Source organism: Camellia sinensis, chromosome 1 (genome assembly GCF_055761805.1).
Source record: "Camellia sinensis isolate YWXY chromosome 1, ASM5576180v1, whole genome shotgun sequence".
NCBI lineage: Eukaryota > Viridiplantae > Streptophyta > Magnoliopsida > Ericales > Theaceae > Camellia > Camellia sinensis.
This window is the reverse complement of record NC_138961.1, coordinates 83,076,944-83,097,359: the sequence shown is the minus strand read 5'-3', so window position 1 is coordinate 83,097,359 and position 20,416 is coordinate 83,076,944. Positions and strand designations below refer to the sequence as shown.

General features: G+C 42.6%; 1 protein-coding gene across 1 annotated transcript in view; it reads left to right on the top strand.

Annotated features, from left to right (window-relative positions):
- The window catches only part of LOC145804819 (uncharacterized), a 44,869-nt gene extending 25,405 nt beyond the window's left edge, over positions 1-19,464 (top strand). Inside the window, exon 4 of the mRNA XM_082900015.1 lies at positions 19,458-19,464. Within this exon, the coding sequence (XP_082756141.1) occupies positions 19,458-19,464 (7 nt within the window). The remainder of the gene's footprint in view (positions 1-19,457) is intronic.
- Positions 19,465-20,416: the final 952 nt, after the last annotated feature.

Sequence of the window (20,416 nt, the reverse complement as noted above, 5' to 3'; positions counted from 1 at the left end):
CACCGAAATAGTGCGATGAACACGTGTAACGCACATGGGGCAACTTTTGAATTTAAAAGGATACACCTTGCACGAATTCGAGCGCCACGCGCAGAAGACACGACCCGAGGTCACAACGGAGGCCGGTTGAGTGTCGGAGATGCACTTTCTTGCACTTTCTTGAGCTATGAAGACCAGAAACTTCTCATATGGCCTAAACAAGGTTGTGGGAACACCACCGGCCGGGAGGGGAGGCCACCGGCTGTCCACCGGCTGAAAAATAACTCCATCGGCACAATATACTGCCGGCCGGCACAAAGCATTGCCGACCGGCAAAAAGTTGTTGAGTCGGGGCAGATTCGACATTTCATTTCGGGTGTTTTAAAATAGGGTTTCAAACCCTATTTTCTCACTTTCCCTTGCGCCGAAAACTCTTACTCTCTCTCTCTAGAGCGTTTTCCTCTCCTCTTTCGCCCGTTTCATCGCGTTCTACGCCCGTTTCGTCGTCGGATTCGCGATTTTCTTCGCGTTTCGGACATTTTCAACCGAACACATCTTTGTTTCGGTGTCTCGTTTGGCGTTCCCGCCTTTTTGGAGTTTGTTCCCCTTGCTTTTCTCTTGATTTCCGTGCCCTTTCACATCCCGGCCTTTCCGGCCATTTTCGACCTTCTTGGGAGTTGACCTTTTGGTTGACTCTTCGTATCCTAGTCCGGTTTTCCTTCCTCCGGCTATTTTCTCATCCTTCTTGATATGGCGGATGACATTCCACGCGGCGGGACTCCCCCGGATCACGAGATGGATCCTGGGGTCGAGCTCCTACCTTTGAGCGAGCGCCCGTTCGACCCGGTGACCTACCGGCCGGCGATTCATGTTCTACCCCCCGACAGACTCCGCCAGTTTCGGAGCTTCGAGAGGCACGTGCCACCCGAGCTATTGCTGCGCGAGCCTACCTCCCACCTGTCCTTCGGCGTCTCCGAGGTAACTCTCTTTCCTCTACTTTACTTTCTGCAATGTAAGGCACAAAAACTGTCGTAGCTTATTTATGCTCTTTAACTGCTTTAGCTGATATGCCGTATACCGTAGTTGACTGTAAACATACACACAACTGATATTTGCTTGAAACTGACACATGCACACACACTGCACTGGCCCTGAATCACCCAAACGCACTGTATTTCACTGTATACATACTGGTACCCAGCATTTGCTTGAATCTGTCAAACTATGCACACATGCTATAATGTACTGAACCACCCAAAACACGCTGACGCATCACACGTATTTCACTGTAAGCACACCGGCACCCGGTATTTTTTTTAGATCTGTTAAACTTGCACGCATGCTACATCTGTATTGAATCACCAAAACACGCTGACACATCACACGCCGTAGTTTACTGTAAGCACACCGACACCCGGTATCTATTTAAATTTGTTAAACTTGCACGCATGCTACATCTGTATGCTTCTTAAAACTGCATTTTGAGTGTTGTTTTGCCATTGTTATTTTCTGTTTACAGGAGGATTCCCATACCATCCGCGGGTATGGGAACACTGGCGCTCGGGAGTGGTACGACGAGCTCCTTGACGCGGTCCGTCGTATAGTGGACCGGGCGGGCTTCGGCGCCTTCTGCCGAGGGCTCTCCAGGCTTACCACATGCAAGCCTCTCCTCGCCGCTTTAGCAGAGAGGTGGTGGGACACCACCGATTCATTTCACTTCTCCACAACAGGGGACATGACGATGACCCCTTACGATTTCTCGATGCTCACAGGCATCTAGGTAGGGGGTGATCCGATCCCCTTTGATATCGACATGGATGAGTGGACTGCCGCACAGGTCCATCTGCTGGGTGAGGCGCCACCTCTTGCTCGTCCAGGCTTTGTCCGGTATTCCTGGTTTGAGGTGCAGTTTAGGGTCCAGCCCACTCTCGTTGATGCAGATCCGATGACCCCGGAGGCCGTGGAGAGGTACGCTCGCGGCTTCCTCATGTTCTTATTCGGGGCGACCATCTTCGCCGACCGGGCGAACACCGTGCCTCTCTGCCTTCTCAGCGCACTGGTGGACGTCCGAGACATCCTGCATTATGATTGGGGTGGCGCCGCTCTGGCCACCCTCTATGGGTACATGAGCTCGGCTTCCCGCGGCAGCGGACAGTTGCTCGGAGGCTACTGGCGGGCTTGGGAGGTACATTTCTTCTCCGCTTTTCATTTCTGCTTTTCTATCTTTTCTGTACTCTGTACACTGTACACACGGCACACACATACATTCTGCTTTACACTGACTGTACACTGTTCACACTGCACACTGTACACAATACACTGCACAACACATGGCTCCGCCATTTCTGTTTTATTCTGTATTCTGCTTTATCTGATAAATGCACTGGTATTTACCTTGCAGTTGTGGGTTTACGCCTACTTTCCTAGGCTCGCTCCCGTACCAGTCACAGAGACTCCTCTGGTCGTCCCCTTCTCATGACGCTTTGACGGGAGATGCACCCGGCGGCCACGAGAGACATTCGGCTTTTTCCGCTGATACTTCGACACCATTACTCCTGCCGAGGTATGTTTTACTTACAGTTTATTTAAACTTTGCCTTTCCACTGCATATTTCAAAGACAGTAGATAACAAACTGTATTGCATTTTCAGATCACCTGGCAGCCTTGGGCTCCTTTGCCAGCCGTGACGCGGGATCGGTTTGCCGGTGCCGATGAGACCTCACGTTTTCGGATCTTGTTGGAGGGCCCGGTCTGTCGGGCTTGGTACCTAGGTGAGCGTTTCCTACGCCAGACCCTAGGGTTACCTGAGCAGATAGTCCCGGTTCACCCTCCTGCGGACATGAGGGAGACCGAGAGGCTCACCACCGAGCAGATGGACGATTACACCATCGGCTGGGAGGAGGCCCGCTTCAGAGGCACCGGCGACTATCGAGAGTACATGCAGACGTACCTTATGCGACCTCTGAGCGGCGGCCGTCGAGCGGAGGGAGCTAGGCCCGCGGCGCCAGCGGCTGGGGCAGGAGCAGGAGCTGGAGCGGGAGCTTCGAGGAGGGCCCGAGTCCGTGGCAGGGGCAGAGCTCAGGGAGGACGGGGGGCTGGCTGGCCCGCCCTGCCTGCTGTACTAACTTTCCAGGGGCAGGGTGGGGCGACCTATCAGATCCCCTTCGCCCCTCCGCCAGCTGATCACGAGTTTGTCGGTGTCCCCGACTTGCCTCCGGTATGTATTACTGCGTTTTGTTTTTTGTACAGTCATTTCATTTCAGTTTATTTGATATTCCACAGAATATTGATGCATCTGATATTTTTGTAGGCTCCTTCTGCGTACACCCGACAATCATTGGAGATGAATGCCTCCATGATGGGGATGCTCCAGCGGACCTTTGATCTCCTGGCCCTCTACAGCATTCCGGTATGTTCTTCTGACACTGGCCTCAAACCATTCATACACTGCTTCACATAATCTGATGCATGGCACAACACCTGATACACTGATCTCACAGCATCTGACCCACTGCATACACTGCATTCTGCACTGTACTCTGCACTGATAAACTGCTCACGGCATTTATAGTCACGACATTTACACACTGTACTCATACACTGCATTTTGCACTGATAAACTGCTCACAACATTCACACACTGTTCTCATACACTGCATTCTGCACTGATAAACTGCTTACGGCATTCACACACTGTTCTCATACACTGCATTCTGCACTGATAAACTGTTCACGGCATACTGATGCATTTGCCTTTTGTGTACTTTTTCAGCCTCCTTTTCAGATTCCTATGGCAGGAGGTGCTCCAGCTGGACCTTCCGTCCCTGTCTGAGGGAGAGACGAGGGGGGCAGAGTATTCCCCCGCACCAAGGCGGGGCGCACTTACGTCGGGAGTAGCTCGCGAGCTCCAGTCCCGGATGATGATGATGACGAGGAGTCAGAGGCGGAGTCCGAGTCATCGGAGGAGGAGACCGGAGGCGGTTCTAGCTCGGGCTCTAACGACGACGCTGATGATGCTCCTGGACCTTCGTCCAGGAAGAGGACCAGGACAGACTGATGGCCCTTGGAGTCGCTTGTCATTGGTTTTTGTTGTTTGTCTTTCTTTCTTGTACTTTTCGTTTTTGATAGTCAGGATACTTTGTACTGCCGCAGGCAGATTTTGTTTTCCTCAAAACTTTGTACTTGAAAAAGATTATGAAATGAACAGATTTTTACTTAAAAAGTGTTACATTTACATATCTCATGTATTGCATCGCAATCCATCATGTTACACCTCAATGTAAATGAAATTGATTGGTTGTCTGAAAATTGAACATTGCACTGTAATAATCAGATAACTAAACAGCCAACAGAAAAATAACCCAAGCAACCCACTGCCTGATTCTGGATACACAACCCTTGCTCTACTGGGGATTAATCTGCATACAGTCCATAGCACAGCATTCGGTTCATTCTGCACACAGCAAACTTGAGTGAACGGGCCAATCTGACAAGACGGAGCTCAAAGATGGAACCGGTTGGAGTTGAAACACGCTCAAATATAGAGAATGGCACAGCATTCTGAGTGTAAATGATTTTTGAAATCGAATGAGGGTTTTTCAAACTGGGGTATCGAGCCTACAACTGAACACAGCGGGGAGGACTCGAACAAAAAGGTACACGACCTAAACACAACGAGACACGCTCGAAAAAGACCTAAAACAAAGGTTGAGATAAACAAAACAAAAGACACGACATACAGACGCGTTAGCGAAGACGGGGGACCTCGGATCACGAGGAGCCAGTTCGATCTGGGTATTGCTTCCCACCCCCTTCTCCTTTGTGATTCTCACATCACTCTGGCACTCAAGCTCGGATTTTCTCTCAAAACCCTTTTCCTCGCTTTTCTCTCAACTCACACCTCTCTATTCTTGATTCTCTCATTTTTCGTCCCTCCCCGGGGTGATTGATGGATAAATAGAAAGGTGTGGGTTCATGCCCAATGCCGTTAGCTCACGGCTATTTCTTCTGGCGGGTAGAGTGCTCTTCTGGCAAATACGTCGATGACGGGGGAAAGACAGAACGCCTGACTCAACTGTGCCCCTAGTTCATCATTTTAACCATTCTTTTCGTTTTGGTTTTCTACTAAAATAAGTTTGATCAAAATGAGAGTCGGATTAACGTGCTTGTTCGATTTTTGATTTGAAAAGCATGCAAGTCAGGCTGTAAGCACTGAAAATTTTTCTTTTTGGGTCCAAGACAATGGTGCAGTTTTGGAAAATGAAATAGTTTTCGAGAAAATAGTCAACCTCGGTAAAAATTTTCAAAAACTATTTTTCAAACAGTCAATGCTCAACGGGCACGGAACTTACTCTTTGAGATGCGCAACCTCGGATCGGAGGCAATGGAAAATTGCCCCTGGTTTGAAGGGGGTGGATAGCAACGGAAAGTTTTCCCTGGTTTGAATGGCGGCTCACGACGGCTCGTGGCAACGGAAAGTTGCCCCTTGTTTGGATGATGCCGCAGCAATCCGCAAACAGTCTTCATTGGCGGTGGTCGAGCTCTTGGACACAGCGATGACGAAGACGGTCACAACAAATATATGGACACAGTCGCCTTGGGAGTGTTGGCGATTAGACTTTGGGATGAAATTGAAACCATTGCATGGACTGAGACGCTATGAAAGCGTTGGGGGCTGGACTTCATGATGAAGTTGCCTACGTATCCCAAACATGGGAATCAAGCCTCACGTAGTTCCGGTTAAGGTACACTCGGGTATTTTAACCTTCACTTTTCAGGCTCTAACTTTTGCCAAGGCGCCCGATGCGGGTTTTCGACCTTGCAAGCTTCTTTTCGATTTTTTTTTGTTCATCTCTTTTTTCTTTTCTTTTTCACATTTTTTCTTTCTTTTCTTTTGCATTTTTTGCTTTTTTGTATTTTTCTCTTACTCTAACTTTTGCCTGGGTCGCCCTTCCGGGTTTTCGGCCCAGCGAGTCTCTCAAAGGGTAAAAGTGTAACAAGTCCATGCCAAATGGTTTTTGAAGTTGAAGCCTCTCTGTGTCTAGGAGAACGGCTGTTGCAATGATTTGTAGGAGAATCTATCATGGCTGCTCCACGAGCTCCTTCTAGTGAGATCTACTCATTTGATGCAGATTCGGCTTTGGTGCCTCTTGCTTGTGGACTGCCCCTGATCTGGCCATACAGACCTTGCATGACGTTTGACCGTTGAACTTTCTGAACGTTCTGAACGGGTTCAAAGTTTGAACGGGTTGAATCTTGAGGCTGAGAGCGATCCTAGGCTGTGCAATCTCAAGAGCGATTCCACACAAGTCTTCACAGGGCCGCGTAAAACATTTGTTTTTGAAAGTTTTTAAGAAAGCGACAAATCGCTCGCGCTGAAGATAGTGTGGAACCAATCTGGATCAAGCCAGGATCCTTCTCAGTACTCATGCCGACAAGCATGGTTTTATTCATTAAAAGGCTTAGCACGCCTCTCTTTCTCTCAAAATGATCAAAATTTTGCAAGTCCCGAGGAATTCCTTCCTCTTTGTTTTTATCACCGCAGTGCTCAAAAGAGGTTTTTGAAAAACTTAGGTTAATGCAACGAGTTTGGCGCGCAGGAGAGCAGGCGAGATGTACTGTCAGCCCAATCAAATTCTCTGGCACTTAAACTGAAAGCAAGCATGAAAGTGAGATAGCAACAGCTGTTTTATTCGGATTTGTTGGTGTAACTGGCCCCTTGGCAGAAACAGACTCAAAAACAAAATAGGTAATTACAAGACAAAACGGTGTTCAGGACAACAACCCCAGAATCACCTAGTATTCTATACAAAGGGGACTGACTCAAGACAAAGAGACAGACTCAAAACAAAAGACTGACTCGATACCCAAGCCAGGATTTACAAAGCTAGCGTTCATAGCTACTCAAAAATACGTGCCAGACGCTTCATTCAAAATACATCCAGATGCCGCCCGCAGGTGGTTCACCTTCTGATTACATACTTGCAGTATCTGTGTCCTCAAAGTCCAATAGCTGGGTGGTAACGGACTTGGCTGAGGTGGGCGGGAGGATAACCTCGTTGTCAATCAAATCTTGGACCTCATGACGGAGGCGGAAGCAATTGTCGGTCGCATGGCCCGTCTGCTGGTGGTACGCGCAGTACTGAGCAGCATCATGCGTGGCAGGGAGATTCTTCGGGAGAGGCCGAGGCTCCAAGGGTTTAAGGTGTCCCCTCTCGGCAAGGATCTGAAGTGCCTTGGACAAAGGCATATAGAGAGCATGAAAGGTCCTGCGCCCCTAGGGCAGGTACTTTGGGGTCTGAGCGCTCTTACTAGCTGCACAAGCGAAAGGGTCGGCAGGCGCCACTTTAGCTTTCTGATCTTTCCCGGGTGCAGAGGCGGGAATAGGAGGAACTGTCTTGGCATAACGGGGCCTATCCCGATTTTCTGACTGACTCCAACTACCCTCAGGTGGAGTGGGGAAAGCATCCTCCACAGTTTTTGCCACAACTGCGGATATCTGTTGCTTGTTCATCCCCCCGGCTTTCAAAGCCTCGACTGCCCACAGCAGTTGTTCAATAGGATCGGCATCTGCCTTCATTTTGTCTTTTCCTCTGGCCTCAGCCTGATCGGGGATTTGAGTTGATGTTGATACGTCATTGCCATAGTTGGAGGCCATTTCCGATTGGCTAAGTTCAATCACAATTCGCCCCAACAGCGGGGGCTCCTGGGGTACAAAACTCCCGGCATACGGTGCGGCTGGAGGTGAAGCTGACATTCCGTAGGCGAGATCCGCCACAGACCTTTGGAGATCACCTATCATCCCCATCAGGTCAAATGTAGTAGGCTTGCGAGCCTGGTATAACTGGGGAGCCCAACCTGGGTGCACAACAGGCGACCTGGGTGGATGTGACATATCAATGCTGGCCTCACCTTGCAGGGTGATCCCCTGCTCTAATGCAGTTGTCATAACCACGATCTCTTCTGAATTCTGCGTCATCATAAGCCCTGCCGCGGCAAGGGGGACACTGACTATTCTGTACCGGCTCTAGATACTCTGAACTGAAAGGAGAAACAAACAGCATTTCAGCCCAAACAGATCAAACACGGGTGTAGCTGAACAACTGTACTCTACCACTGATCACTGTTCCTAGAAATCACTGTCCCCAAAAACTGAACCTGATACCCGCAGATAACTGATTCTTATAACTGACACTGATACTGGTGTCCTCAGATCAGATACTTAAACTTGCAAACTGATATGTACTTGCCCTGTAGAGATACGTTCTAAAAGCACATAGCAAGTAAAGAGAGCCAAAACACCCCTATGTTGGGGTAGGGTTTCCCTGTCCTATTTTGTCAGGAGCTAGGGTTTCACTACGCACATGGCGGTTTCAAACAACTTAGCATCGGGTAAGCAACCTGTCCTAGTTTGGAATGGTCACTATGGATTCCGAATATGCACTAGGTCGAATGGTCAAAAGGGTGCCCCGGTAAAACCAGGGTTTGTGTTCCCATGCTGTCAGAGCCCATAACCGGTCAGCCTTATGGTCATGCCTTGACAAGACAAGCCTCCGGCAAATCGTTCAGGAATGGCAGATGGCAAACACTGTGTCCTAGGCGCACCAATGCACATGCAATGCAAAGAGACACATAAGTGTAATCAAAACAGGATATCACGAGTTCGAGTCAAGCTCTCTAAAATCCCCAGCAGAGTCGCCAGAAACTGTAGACGTGCCCCGCGAGGGGCCTTCGCTACAGTTCGGACTCGATTTTGTGTCACGGTTCTTAATCTTAAACCAAAGAGTCCAAATCTGGCAAATCGTTTTGAGAAACAGATTTTTTGAAAAGAAGTGCCAAACATGGACTGCTTTGCCAGATATAGAGTCGCCACCTAAATATTTTTTAATGGGGGAATTTAGGAAACTCTGACTTGGTGCCGAAGGCCACATGTCCGTCATCACCGGAGTTGTCTCGGCTCGGGAGCTTGGGTACGATCGGGGAAGGTCAGCTATGAGCACCCCCTTTCGCTCGGTCCGAAGACCGGCCTCTACTAACCATGATATCCGATTTTGAAAACGTTATGTGTTCTTATTCCATTTATTAGCCTAGAATTACTATGTTATGCGCGCAGCAAACAAGTATAGACTAGATTGCCTAATTTGGAAACAAGCATTGCATATCCGTTTGTTTTGAAAAGCGCTTTGGAAATTTGCTACACGCAAGTAGGCTAAAACACGGATTTCAACGAGTTTTTCCAACTCAAACAATCCAACCTTCACCCATGGGCATTCAAACAGTAATATCACGTAAGCATTTAGCCGCATGGCAAACATACTGTCATGACAACATTCACACGCATGCGAGATTCTAAAGCATAAATACTTACATAGTACTCCGAGCTAAAAACAGGAACATGTTATCAATCGATGCATGATCCAAGTCCATGTTAAATGCCTAATGCATCGCATACAAAATGTCACTAGAGTAGGCTCGGCTAATCTATGAATGACATATGAAAATGCACAACTAACATGTATTCAGTTTGGAATTTGAAATACAGATGCAGTTAGCGTGATGTACCGAGCCCGGTGCATGCGAGACAAATGTATGGATGCACGCATGCATAGCATAAGGTATGCTAATTTAAACATGCCCTAATCTACCATCATAAGCAGGTAAATAAAAGGGAAGAAAGAAGTGGGGGTTGGAAGACATTCACACACTCACCCACACTTATTACAAATTTGCCCTCACTCAGAGGGACCAAATAAATAATACAAATTAATTAACTACGCAAGCTAATTAAATATTACAAATTGCCTAATTAATTAATAAACTAATTAAATTAGGAAAGGCAATAAACCGCCTCGGGAGGAGGGCCAGATGCAGCGCGTGCTCGGGTCTTGCTCGGAAGTGCACCGCCATGCATAGGCTGCCTCCGTTTTCCTTCATTCACTCCTCTGGAGGCTGTCAAAACCTCAGGACTGCTTCCTTGGACATCGGGGAACACCACCGGCTGAATGGAATTGCCACCGGCAGTGGGATGTGGCCACCGGCCATTGGTGAAGCTATCGGCAGAGAAAGGATTGCCGGTCGGCACTTGACACTGCCGGTCGGCAGAATGTTCCTGCAGAATCTGCAATTGACAGCAACAGAGGGCAAGGCAGAGCATGGCAATACAATTCAAGGCATATATGCACCAATCATGTCCCTTATCATATTTGTGACTCAAAAGGGCATGTGTCTCGATTCTCGGACCACCAATCACGCATTTCCATGCATGATGGCCCAAAGAATCAAGTATGCAACTTTCATGTCAAATGAAATGCAAACCATACAAACAAACCAAGGCCCAATTCCTATCACCAAGTCAAGGAACAAGGCATGCATGCAAGATGCAAGGCAACCTAAGCATGCAAGCTAAGGATGCAACATGGCATGGCAAGGTACTTATGCAAGCATACAAGCATACATGTGGCAATACAAACCGATGCAAAGATGGACTTATACATGATTTAGGCAGCTCTAATTAGGCCTAAAACAAGGGCCAAGGTGCTATAATATGAGGGACCAAATACATACACACATGCACATAATTGAGAGCCAACACTTAAGCACAAATGGGGCAACTCTCAAACACAATTGAAAGAGGCATAATGTGGACTAATGGCATGCAAAGTAAGCATTGTAAATCATGTTAGGATGGTGTCAAACCAAGAAACAAGATAGGCTAAACATTAGCATGCAAATGGTCCAAGTACTTGAAGCAAGTCAAAGGGGCTTGAACCATGACCAAGCCAACCAAGCCTCACAAGGCTAAGGGGGCTTAGAATAGGTTCAAGGCAGACCTAGACCATGTAAAGGGGACCCCCTAGATGGCATCTAAGTGACTCAAAATCAAAAGCATATGCAATGGCCAAAACATGGAGCATACTACACAAGCTTCCAAAGCATTAAAGATGCGTCCAAGGTGAACATATAGGCATGCAAATGGGACTGAAATGACATGGTGGATGGTTCCGAATCACCAAATCAATGCAAAAATGTCATGCTATACATTCGCATACTTAAGGCCAACAAGCCGGAATGCAAAGGGGCTATACTAAGCATGCCAAATCCGACCCAAACAACCTAGGACAGACCTAAAACATGGCAAAATATGCACAAAATCTTCACAAGACTAAACCTAAAACATGCTCTAACAAGGGCTAACAACCTAAGGCACATTGAGGCAATAACATGGCATTACATGGTAGGTATGCTAAGCATGCATGGTGTACCAAAACCAACAAAAAACAGAGGTATAATATGACATAATAGGCACAAAAAACAGCCAAGGCATGGTCAACATGAAGCTTAGCTAGGTGCTCCCTCAAGAGGCCAAAAATGGTCCATTTCAAGGACAACAAGGAGAGGGGATGGCCCTCTCCTTTTGGAGACTTCAAGGTACCATCTGCACCACTGAAATCCCTCAAGATTTCAGTGGTGAAGAGGCCCAAACACCAAAGTCTCGAAACTAGCACAAAATAGCACAAAATGAGGCCTTTCAAGGCCTAAGAGGGGTCAAACACCCTCAAACCACAAAACACTCTTAATAAACAATCAAGAGGGCTAAAAAACAGAACTTTTTTATATTATACACTAAGCACAAAAACAGTTCAAAGATAGGTAAAAACAAGATGCAAAAATGGGATAAAAAGGGGTAAGATTCTTACCCTTGAAGACCTCTTCAACAATGGTGCTCCAATGGCCCTCCTTGGCTTGAATCCAACACCAAAACACTAAAACCAGTCCCTTAGAACCTTAGTAACCAAAGGAAGGTGAAACACTAGGTGTTTGTGTGCAATAGTATGAACTAAAACACCTAGAGCACTAAAGAGAGGGAAAGAGAGATAGGATATGTATCAAACCCTAACCCTAAAACCAGAGCTCTCCTCTGTCTTTTTATCTCTAAAAATGTCTAAAGTCTCTCCAACCCTAAAGCCAAGAGACAAGGCTTCTCTTTATAGAGGCTCTTGTCTTGTAAAGCTTACAAGACAAGCTTCCAAGAGAGAGATCCCTCCATACACGTGTATGGAGGGGAGCCAAAAGCAAGACAGCTGTCTTAAAATATCTGCAAAAGCAGATGCACAGTAGTCGGCCGGCCAAAAATGTCATTTTGACAAAATTGAGTGCAGACCGGCAACAAACAGTGCCGACCGGCAACAAATAGTGCCGATGGTAGCGAAAACCAGCTGGTGACCTCTAGCCACTGCCGGTGGTGTGTGGGGATGCCTCACAAGGCATTCCCTGCCCCTCCAAGGCAAAACACAAGTGTTTGGTGCAAAACCAGACACTAAACAGTCGAGTTCGGAGATCCTGAGGCAAGGCGCGCGAGCCGAGACCTCCGGGAACTCCAAACGAACACAAACATGGATAATCACCGAGTGTTCAAACAGTGACGTCCAAGTCTTGAGGACAGTCAAAAATGGGGTGTCTACACCAGCATAGAGACATCAACCCAAAAAGAACAGAAATAGTGTCTCATATACCCCAGACCCATCTAATTACACCGGTCCAAAAAACATCTCTAATCCCTCAAAAGAGCATGTTTGACCCTCTCAATTCTTGCAATATATTCACACTCAATTCGCTTTTCATACAGAGCGATGTGAGTTGCTGGTAGTGAATATACAACAGTGGTGTAATACTAGACGATCTTCCTTTTGCCCTCATGCCATTTAGTTTAGGATTGACCGCTTTCCCAGTGATGTCCCTTAAGGCCGAATCATACATGACCGCAAGCAACATACCAAAGTAGCAGAACATCAACCCCTTACCTTATGACATAGTCAAAAGTCACAAAAGGGTACATAAATGAAAGTCATATCAATAATGACACGTAAGACTTACACGGTGAGGAAACAGGGATCCATTCTCTCACTTCATTACTCAGTCGCCAAGCACATATAGTATGAATACATGTTACGGTGGAGTAACTCTTCCAAAAGAGTGACGTCATCCTCGATACATCGTACAGATATAAGTCTAGTCGTTTTCTAGCGCCTAACCTGAATTCTCTATTTGCTCGCCTTTTAGGTGCCAAATGAGATCTCGCATCTGGCTAATCATAACAGGCACAACATGGAAAGTGGGTACTAATATCCATGTTTGATCCTTAACACGACCTCATCTTGGTTGTAACCAAGGCGACATATATAGTAGATTATTTAAGCCTCTCTTGGCTCCAAATAAAAATAAACCACTAGTTTCATCCTTGCTTGCTCCCAAGCGCCAAGGGCGATTGCTCGTGTGAGTGAGCCAATCTTGCCTGCTGAAATCATCATCTGCTAATCATTATGACACAAACCATAATAGTGTCAACATCCCATCATCTCAAAATAAGTGATCGATTAAAAAAAAATTTGACCACAACTTGCGCAATTCTAGATTCCAAATATAAGCCTTATCAGCACCTCTTGCGATAAGTATATACAACGGAATCCTCTATGTGCGCCTCACATGAAGTGATTCAAGATCACAATTCTAGATTCCAAACATAGACCTTATCAGCACCTCTTGCGATAAGTATATACAACGGAATCCACCATGTGCGCCTCACATGAAGTGATTTAAGATCACTACCTCTTGCGCAATAACCTTTCTAAAGATATTTTGGTGACCAATTTGCGTTCATTCTTGATGCGCCCAACTAGCGCATATGCACCCAACTAGCGCATTGAATCTTACAAGGAGCAAATTAATATACTAGTAGTAAAGCATTTTATCCACAGTCTAATGAGCAAGGTCAATGTCTAAACAACTCAGTTGACCATTTACCAAAGACAACACTTATCATGCCGAATACGCCCACATAGCGTACTTTAGGCTCCCATAACAAAGAAAAGATCAAGGAATATAGGTCATGTGTTTCTCCGAAAGACAATCTGAGAATTCACTCAATAACTAAGGCTCTGGCTTTTATCGATAGGTAAGTCAATGGGTTCGCAATTTTGCATCTAGAATCGTTCTAGGATATTCCTTATGTAAGTCATCGAAGACAAAACATGAATTTTTTCAAAGCAATCCTTAAGGATCGTACATCCGAGCATATAAATTACATCACCCATGTCCATCATATCTAAAATAGAGGACTGCCCACCCTAGGTGGCGACAACCTTATAAATTCCTGGCTCATAATGACTAAGTAAGGAAAAACTTCTTTTGGACCATTGATCATGCCTCAGTGGTCTTCATTGATCATCGTTGGCCTATCATGGCTTGACGAAATCTATGAACCACTATTTGGATAACTGTTTTAGGCTGTAAAAGATTTATTGGAACTAGCAACCTTTTTGCGCTCCTAACTTTTCACCATAAAAGCAGAAGGTAAATCCCTACGGATCTACTTATCCAATTCTCTAACGAGAAAGTTGGGTCACAATGTCCACAAATCAATGTTCCGAACTTATGTCAATCATACCCTAAGTCAAAATAACCTCACTCCCCAGGAGGAAGTCTTCTCATGGTTTACACTTTCCTCAATGGTGCGACTTTTCGGTATCTAGCGAGCCTTATGCCTCAACGATGACTATCCAAATTATGCATAACTTTACAACAGTTTTGCGTCATAATGGAAAGTCAGCCAAATTATAAAAATGGTTAATCCTCAAAGACTTTGTCTTAAACTGCACAACATTGATCCACTTTCTAAAAATAGGGGACTAGAGCCTTAGGCATTATCCTAGGCTCTTTATCATCTTACGAAGCAATCATGAATGTTTCCCTCTCAATCACCCAGTGATGACGTGGAAAATTTTCACATTCGCTACCATGCAACTAAGAATGTAGAGTATTCTTCTCTAATGGAGTAATCCATTAGTAGGCACATCGCTCCCACTGTCCCTAGGATATTGAAAATTTCTTTCCATTCTCAACTAGGCTACATAGAGCGCTATGCTTAGAATTCTCTATCTTATAGAGTTCCAAAAACTCTATTCACGTCACCTTTACTAATAAAACTTTATGTGACTTAGTTACACTACTACAAAGCTGCTTACCTATATGCACATGACCCGGAGGGTTTACATGATCGCATACAATAATGCGCCACACGACCCTTTGTGTTTACAAGACAGCATACAATAATGCGTTATAGAACCCTAGGTCTTAACTTCGCAATCTTATGAGAAGTAAAATAAAGATAAGCTGCTTAACGGTTACAGATCGCCCATAGATGGCTCTCCGCTAACCTATTACTCAAATGGAGTGTAAAATCTGATATGGAGGGCACTTAGGGATATAGGCAACAAACTAGTGCAATTCCCAATTGGGAAACATTTTGCGCCATTATCCACCTAACATTAACAATATTTAATTCCTTATCTTTACTACACCATTGTGTTGTTGAGTACTAGGAATAATCAATTTTTTAAGCATCTATCTCTCTTCACAGAGTTTTCTAAAATAACTCAAATAGATACTCGCCACCTTGGTCAAAACTAAAGGCACGAAAGCTATTATTTCATTGATCTCAACCTCATATGTGCTATGTCAAAAATCATCGCAAAACTTTTGACTTATGGGAGATCAAATAGTCTTGACTCAGATGCGTATCGTAATCTATAAATGTGTCGAGATTGAGGCTTAGCTATCATACCCTTACACATATCTAGTCACAAATATCATAGTGGACTAAATGCGCCAAAACAAATGACCTTCTACGGCTTTCCTACTTACTTGTGCGCACCCATTGCGAACAAAGTTACACATTCACATGAGAGCAGGATGTCATAAGCGAGTGGGCCCGAGAAGGCCTACTCAAACCATCGTGTCATCATCTCATTAATGTGATTAAGTATAATAAGCCACTGGTTCATGATCAATGTCATAAACTAATTCCAATCATCTTAATGTGTGAGTTCTCGAAGACAAATTTTAAAGGTTTAGGTCCAACTAGGTAATGACTCACGACTAATTCATATTCACTAGATCATAAAAGGATGTCATGGAGATATCAAGTGCGCCTAAGTCGCAAATTTAACCAGTAAGTGCTAATCCCCTGCACCTTCAAGTCAATTTTATTCTCTATACACTTTACTACATCTAGTTGAAAGATGACGATACTCCTCTTGCCATATCTATTTCTCGCTTCATAGTTACTTGCAATTAATTCTACTATCCACAAGAAGGAGAGAATAAGCTATCAACTATGACAGCTCCTGAAGTAACTTAAGTGTGAATTAGGCTAAAGAGTCTAATTCAACACAATACTCTCACGAGCCATGCATCAAATTCTTAGAGTCATAACAACCTTGTCAACCTTAACCTTTTCATTATTATGCTGCAACATTTGCGCTTAGTGGTAAACGTCATTCAAAAACGTTAGCTAGCTAAGAAATCATACAAAGAAGCCCCTCCTCATGTCGCACACTCAAGTGTGGAAACAGTAAGTGTCTAGACTTAGACAAGTTGGCAATGCTAATAGATTTTGCAGCCACTAAGCGCTAATCTTTTCACTTAGTGTTAATAGATTTTACAGCTTCTAAGTGCTAATCTTTTCACATAATGTTAATAGATTTTGCAGCTTCTAAGCACTAATCTTTTCACTTAGTGTTAATAGATTTTGCAGCCACTAAGCGCTAATCTTTTCACTTCACGTGATATTTCAATGTACACTATTATAGTGCATGAAATTTTACTCCATCCACTCCCAATAATTGGGTAGAGAGCAAAACACTGCTCAAACTGGCTACTCGTCTTACACTTAATGACTAATTTATTTAAGCTCGCATTTCTTGGATGACGTGACCGTTGAATGTTACTTCATCCAATGATGTAACATTATTTACAAGTCAAATTATAAAGTCAATCCGCGCAGCTCAATAGTCAAGATCATATACAGATCTACTGAGGGCTTACTAATTTCATAACTCTAAAACTTGCCAACCAAAACTACGTAGCGTGCCGCTAACCATAGCGCACACATTAGTTTTATTATGCCAAACAAGGCAACAAAATCACGGCGACTTTGAGTCATGTTTCCTTTCTTTGGCTCAATTAAGACTTGACCTAAAGTCTCCAAGACTTTTGCTCATCTAAAAAATGGGATTACATTGTTCACATTTGAACATCTTTACTAAGTCTAGGTCAACCAATTAATTTCCATAAGCCAAGTCAATTTAGAGAGAAATTCACATTGAGATTAATTTGATTAGCATAATATAATTTTGTCACAAAAATCTAAATTAAATAGTGACAATATTACACAAGTCACAAGATCGAAAATCCGCTATGCTCGTAATCATCTCTTGCACCACAGGTGACAATTATCCAAAATTTAATTTAATTTATGCGCAAAATATTGGTTTTCGGGAGTTAATCTACAAAGATTTCTCTCAACCGAATAACCTCCCACTGACTATGGCATGTCTAAAAGCATGATAAAAAATTCTAATTTCATACAATAGCATCATAATGTAGATTCACAACCAATACATGCTATGTTACATTTAATAACGGAATTAAAATAAAAAATAATTAATCATGCTATTCTAATCACAACATATTACAAACCCTAAAAAAAATAATATGCTGTATTTAATATTCAAATTATGCCATAACAGAAACTGTATCACTTCTGAAATTTTCTGAAATTTTTCTAAAATTTTCTAGAATTCTAAATAACTAATAAACACACATTAAATTAGAAATAAAAAATTTCAGAATCTGATAAACTGAAAAAATTATTCCAGTAAATAGTAAAACATTTCAGAAGTCTACAATAAAAAATTCAACCCCAGAAAATAATTTATGCAATACCAGAAGCATTTTAAAGTATAAATAATGAATTATAATCATAGGAAAAATACTTTTTATTTTCATAAAATTTTAAAATTTTTACAAAAGATAGAAAATATAATTCTGAGTCTAATGGTACTAATCACACTTAAAACAAAGCTATAATGAATTAATTATGATCATTTAACGTAATTCTAAATTTAAAAACAAAACAAACAGACCCTTACATCAGTAGCCAAGCCGATGGAGGAAAAACAGCGCGGCTCAGCACGCGGTTCGGCTTGTGGCTCAGCGCACGGCTCGGCGCGCGGCTCAGCACGCAGCACGCGTGTGTGGCGCTGAGGGCGCGCGTGGAAAGCGCGGAACAGCGAGCGCGGAACAGCGTGCACGTGGAGGCGCGTGAGAGCGCACGAAGGCGCGTGAAAGCGTGTGGTAGCGCGTGGAGGCAGGTGGAAGCCTCCCACGGCGTCAGGTGGCGCATGAGGCCCACGCTCCGCCTTCCAGGGTGTTTTCTGGTTCGATTTTTGTACTGCCGGACTCCATTTTTCACAATAAGAACATTTATGGCATTAAAAATAACATTTAATGAACATAAAAATAAAGTGTATCACATTCTCAATCAATGAGAGTTGAAGTACAAAAAAACCGTACACTTCATCTTCCTCCTCCATTAATTTTCATGCATATAATGTGTATATATTTTTATAAAAAAAATACACATATTTTAATGCATAAAAAAGAAGCACGAAAAAATCCATATAGGCTCTGATACCAATGTAAATCATAAAGCATTATAAATTAACGCAGCGGATAAAAATAATTCGTATCATACCTTAATGACACAACCTCGTGCGTAAATCACGTGCTTCCAAAATCTGATCAGTCAACGAACCCAGCAGTGGAGTGATACCACAAAATAAGTATCACCCACACAAGTCACAGTGCAAAATGGCTTGATCGTTGTTTTCTGGGAGAGAGTCAGAGAGAGAGTCTAGGAAAAAAGGGTTATGGGTAAAAACCACATAACGTATATCTGATATACGTATATCTTTAGATTAACCATATAATCTGATATATAACCAATATCTATCTATCCATCTATCTATATCTATTGATATGATAGATATAGATATCCTGAATGGTTATCCAAATAAGTTTTGAATTCAAATTCAAACTTACATAGATAAGGTTCAAAATGTTCAGATTCAAAAGGTTCTAAGAGTCATGCCACATGGGCGCCCAATTTCTAACAGTTATGTTATGGTACATTTTTTTTGATTGTCAATTTGATTATCACAAATGGCAAAACTCAATATTATAGGAGTCATAACTAGTTAAAAAAACAATTGAGTTATAATCAAATATCACATGAAATATAACCAAATAACTTTTGAATCATAAATAAAATAATTTTATAACTAATATTATAATGTGTCATAAATAATAATACAATAAATCATAAGCATAAACATAAAAATAAAGAATGCATATGATAGACTGTAGCGTAAAATTTCCCATGAATTGAAATACACGTTAAAGGAAATGGTTAGCATCTTCCTAATGCGCCTGGATCACGCTTCATAGAATTCCTAGGCTACCATTGGTTCAAATAAATAAATAAATAGATACTAGGGATTAATTAAGTAATTATTAAGGACAAGTACCTAATATTCGAAAATTTTAAGTATGTTTATGAAATTTTTGGAATGCTTGTATAGGAGTTAATATTTATTAAATTACATATTCTAAATATAGTGATGACGTTCTAAATTTAGAGTCGTGAAGTTTAACAGAAACTGAATAGTTTTTGGTGGTTTCAATTTTGATTCATTTTTAAAGTTTCAAAATTCAGTTCAATCCATAAATTCAGAGGATAATAACAACTAATTTGATTGTTAATTTACCTCAAAATCAAACTAATTTTATCTAACCACCCATATTGTTGCCCTTACTTATGGATGAAACAATGATCATGACCACAACTGTACAATCTATGTCTGGGAATTTAGAATTTTAATTTAAAAAATCAAAAAATCAATATTAAGGTCAACTTATTATTTCTACTTTTTTCCCCCCACAATTTTTATAAAAAATTAAAAAAAATATTTAAAATGGCAATTCCCAATGGATGAAAATGCATTTTGCATTTCTGATCCTATGAGATATTTTAAGCGACTTTTTTTGCAACAATCCAAATTGACTTGACTTGGGCTGTGTCAATGCAAGGGGAATAAAAATAAAGAAAATTTTCGTGAGTATACATTTAAAAATAAAGAAAATTAATAGAAAGTCTCTTTTAAGGAAATTGTTTAGTCATAAATTTTATATAAATATAGGGGCTAATGATGTAATTTATTAGATTATGTCAATTGATAAAATAACTTAAAGGTAATCTAATTGATTTTATATTGATATCTAATTATATTTCAATTTCAAAATTTAAAAAAAAATAAAGAAATTTTTTTTCAAATGTATTTATATATATTTTTTGTTCATGAAATACTTCTTTCAAAACTGCTTATATGAGAAATTTTATTTAATTAGTAATGTAGAAAAATTACTTCAACTTTTTTGGTACATACCTTGATCGGCATCTCTAGACAATTTTTAATTTTGCCCTTTAATTCAGAGATGTGATTTGTAATGCTTGATTTTTCTACATAAACAATGTTATATA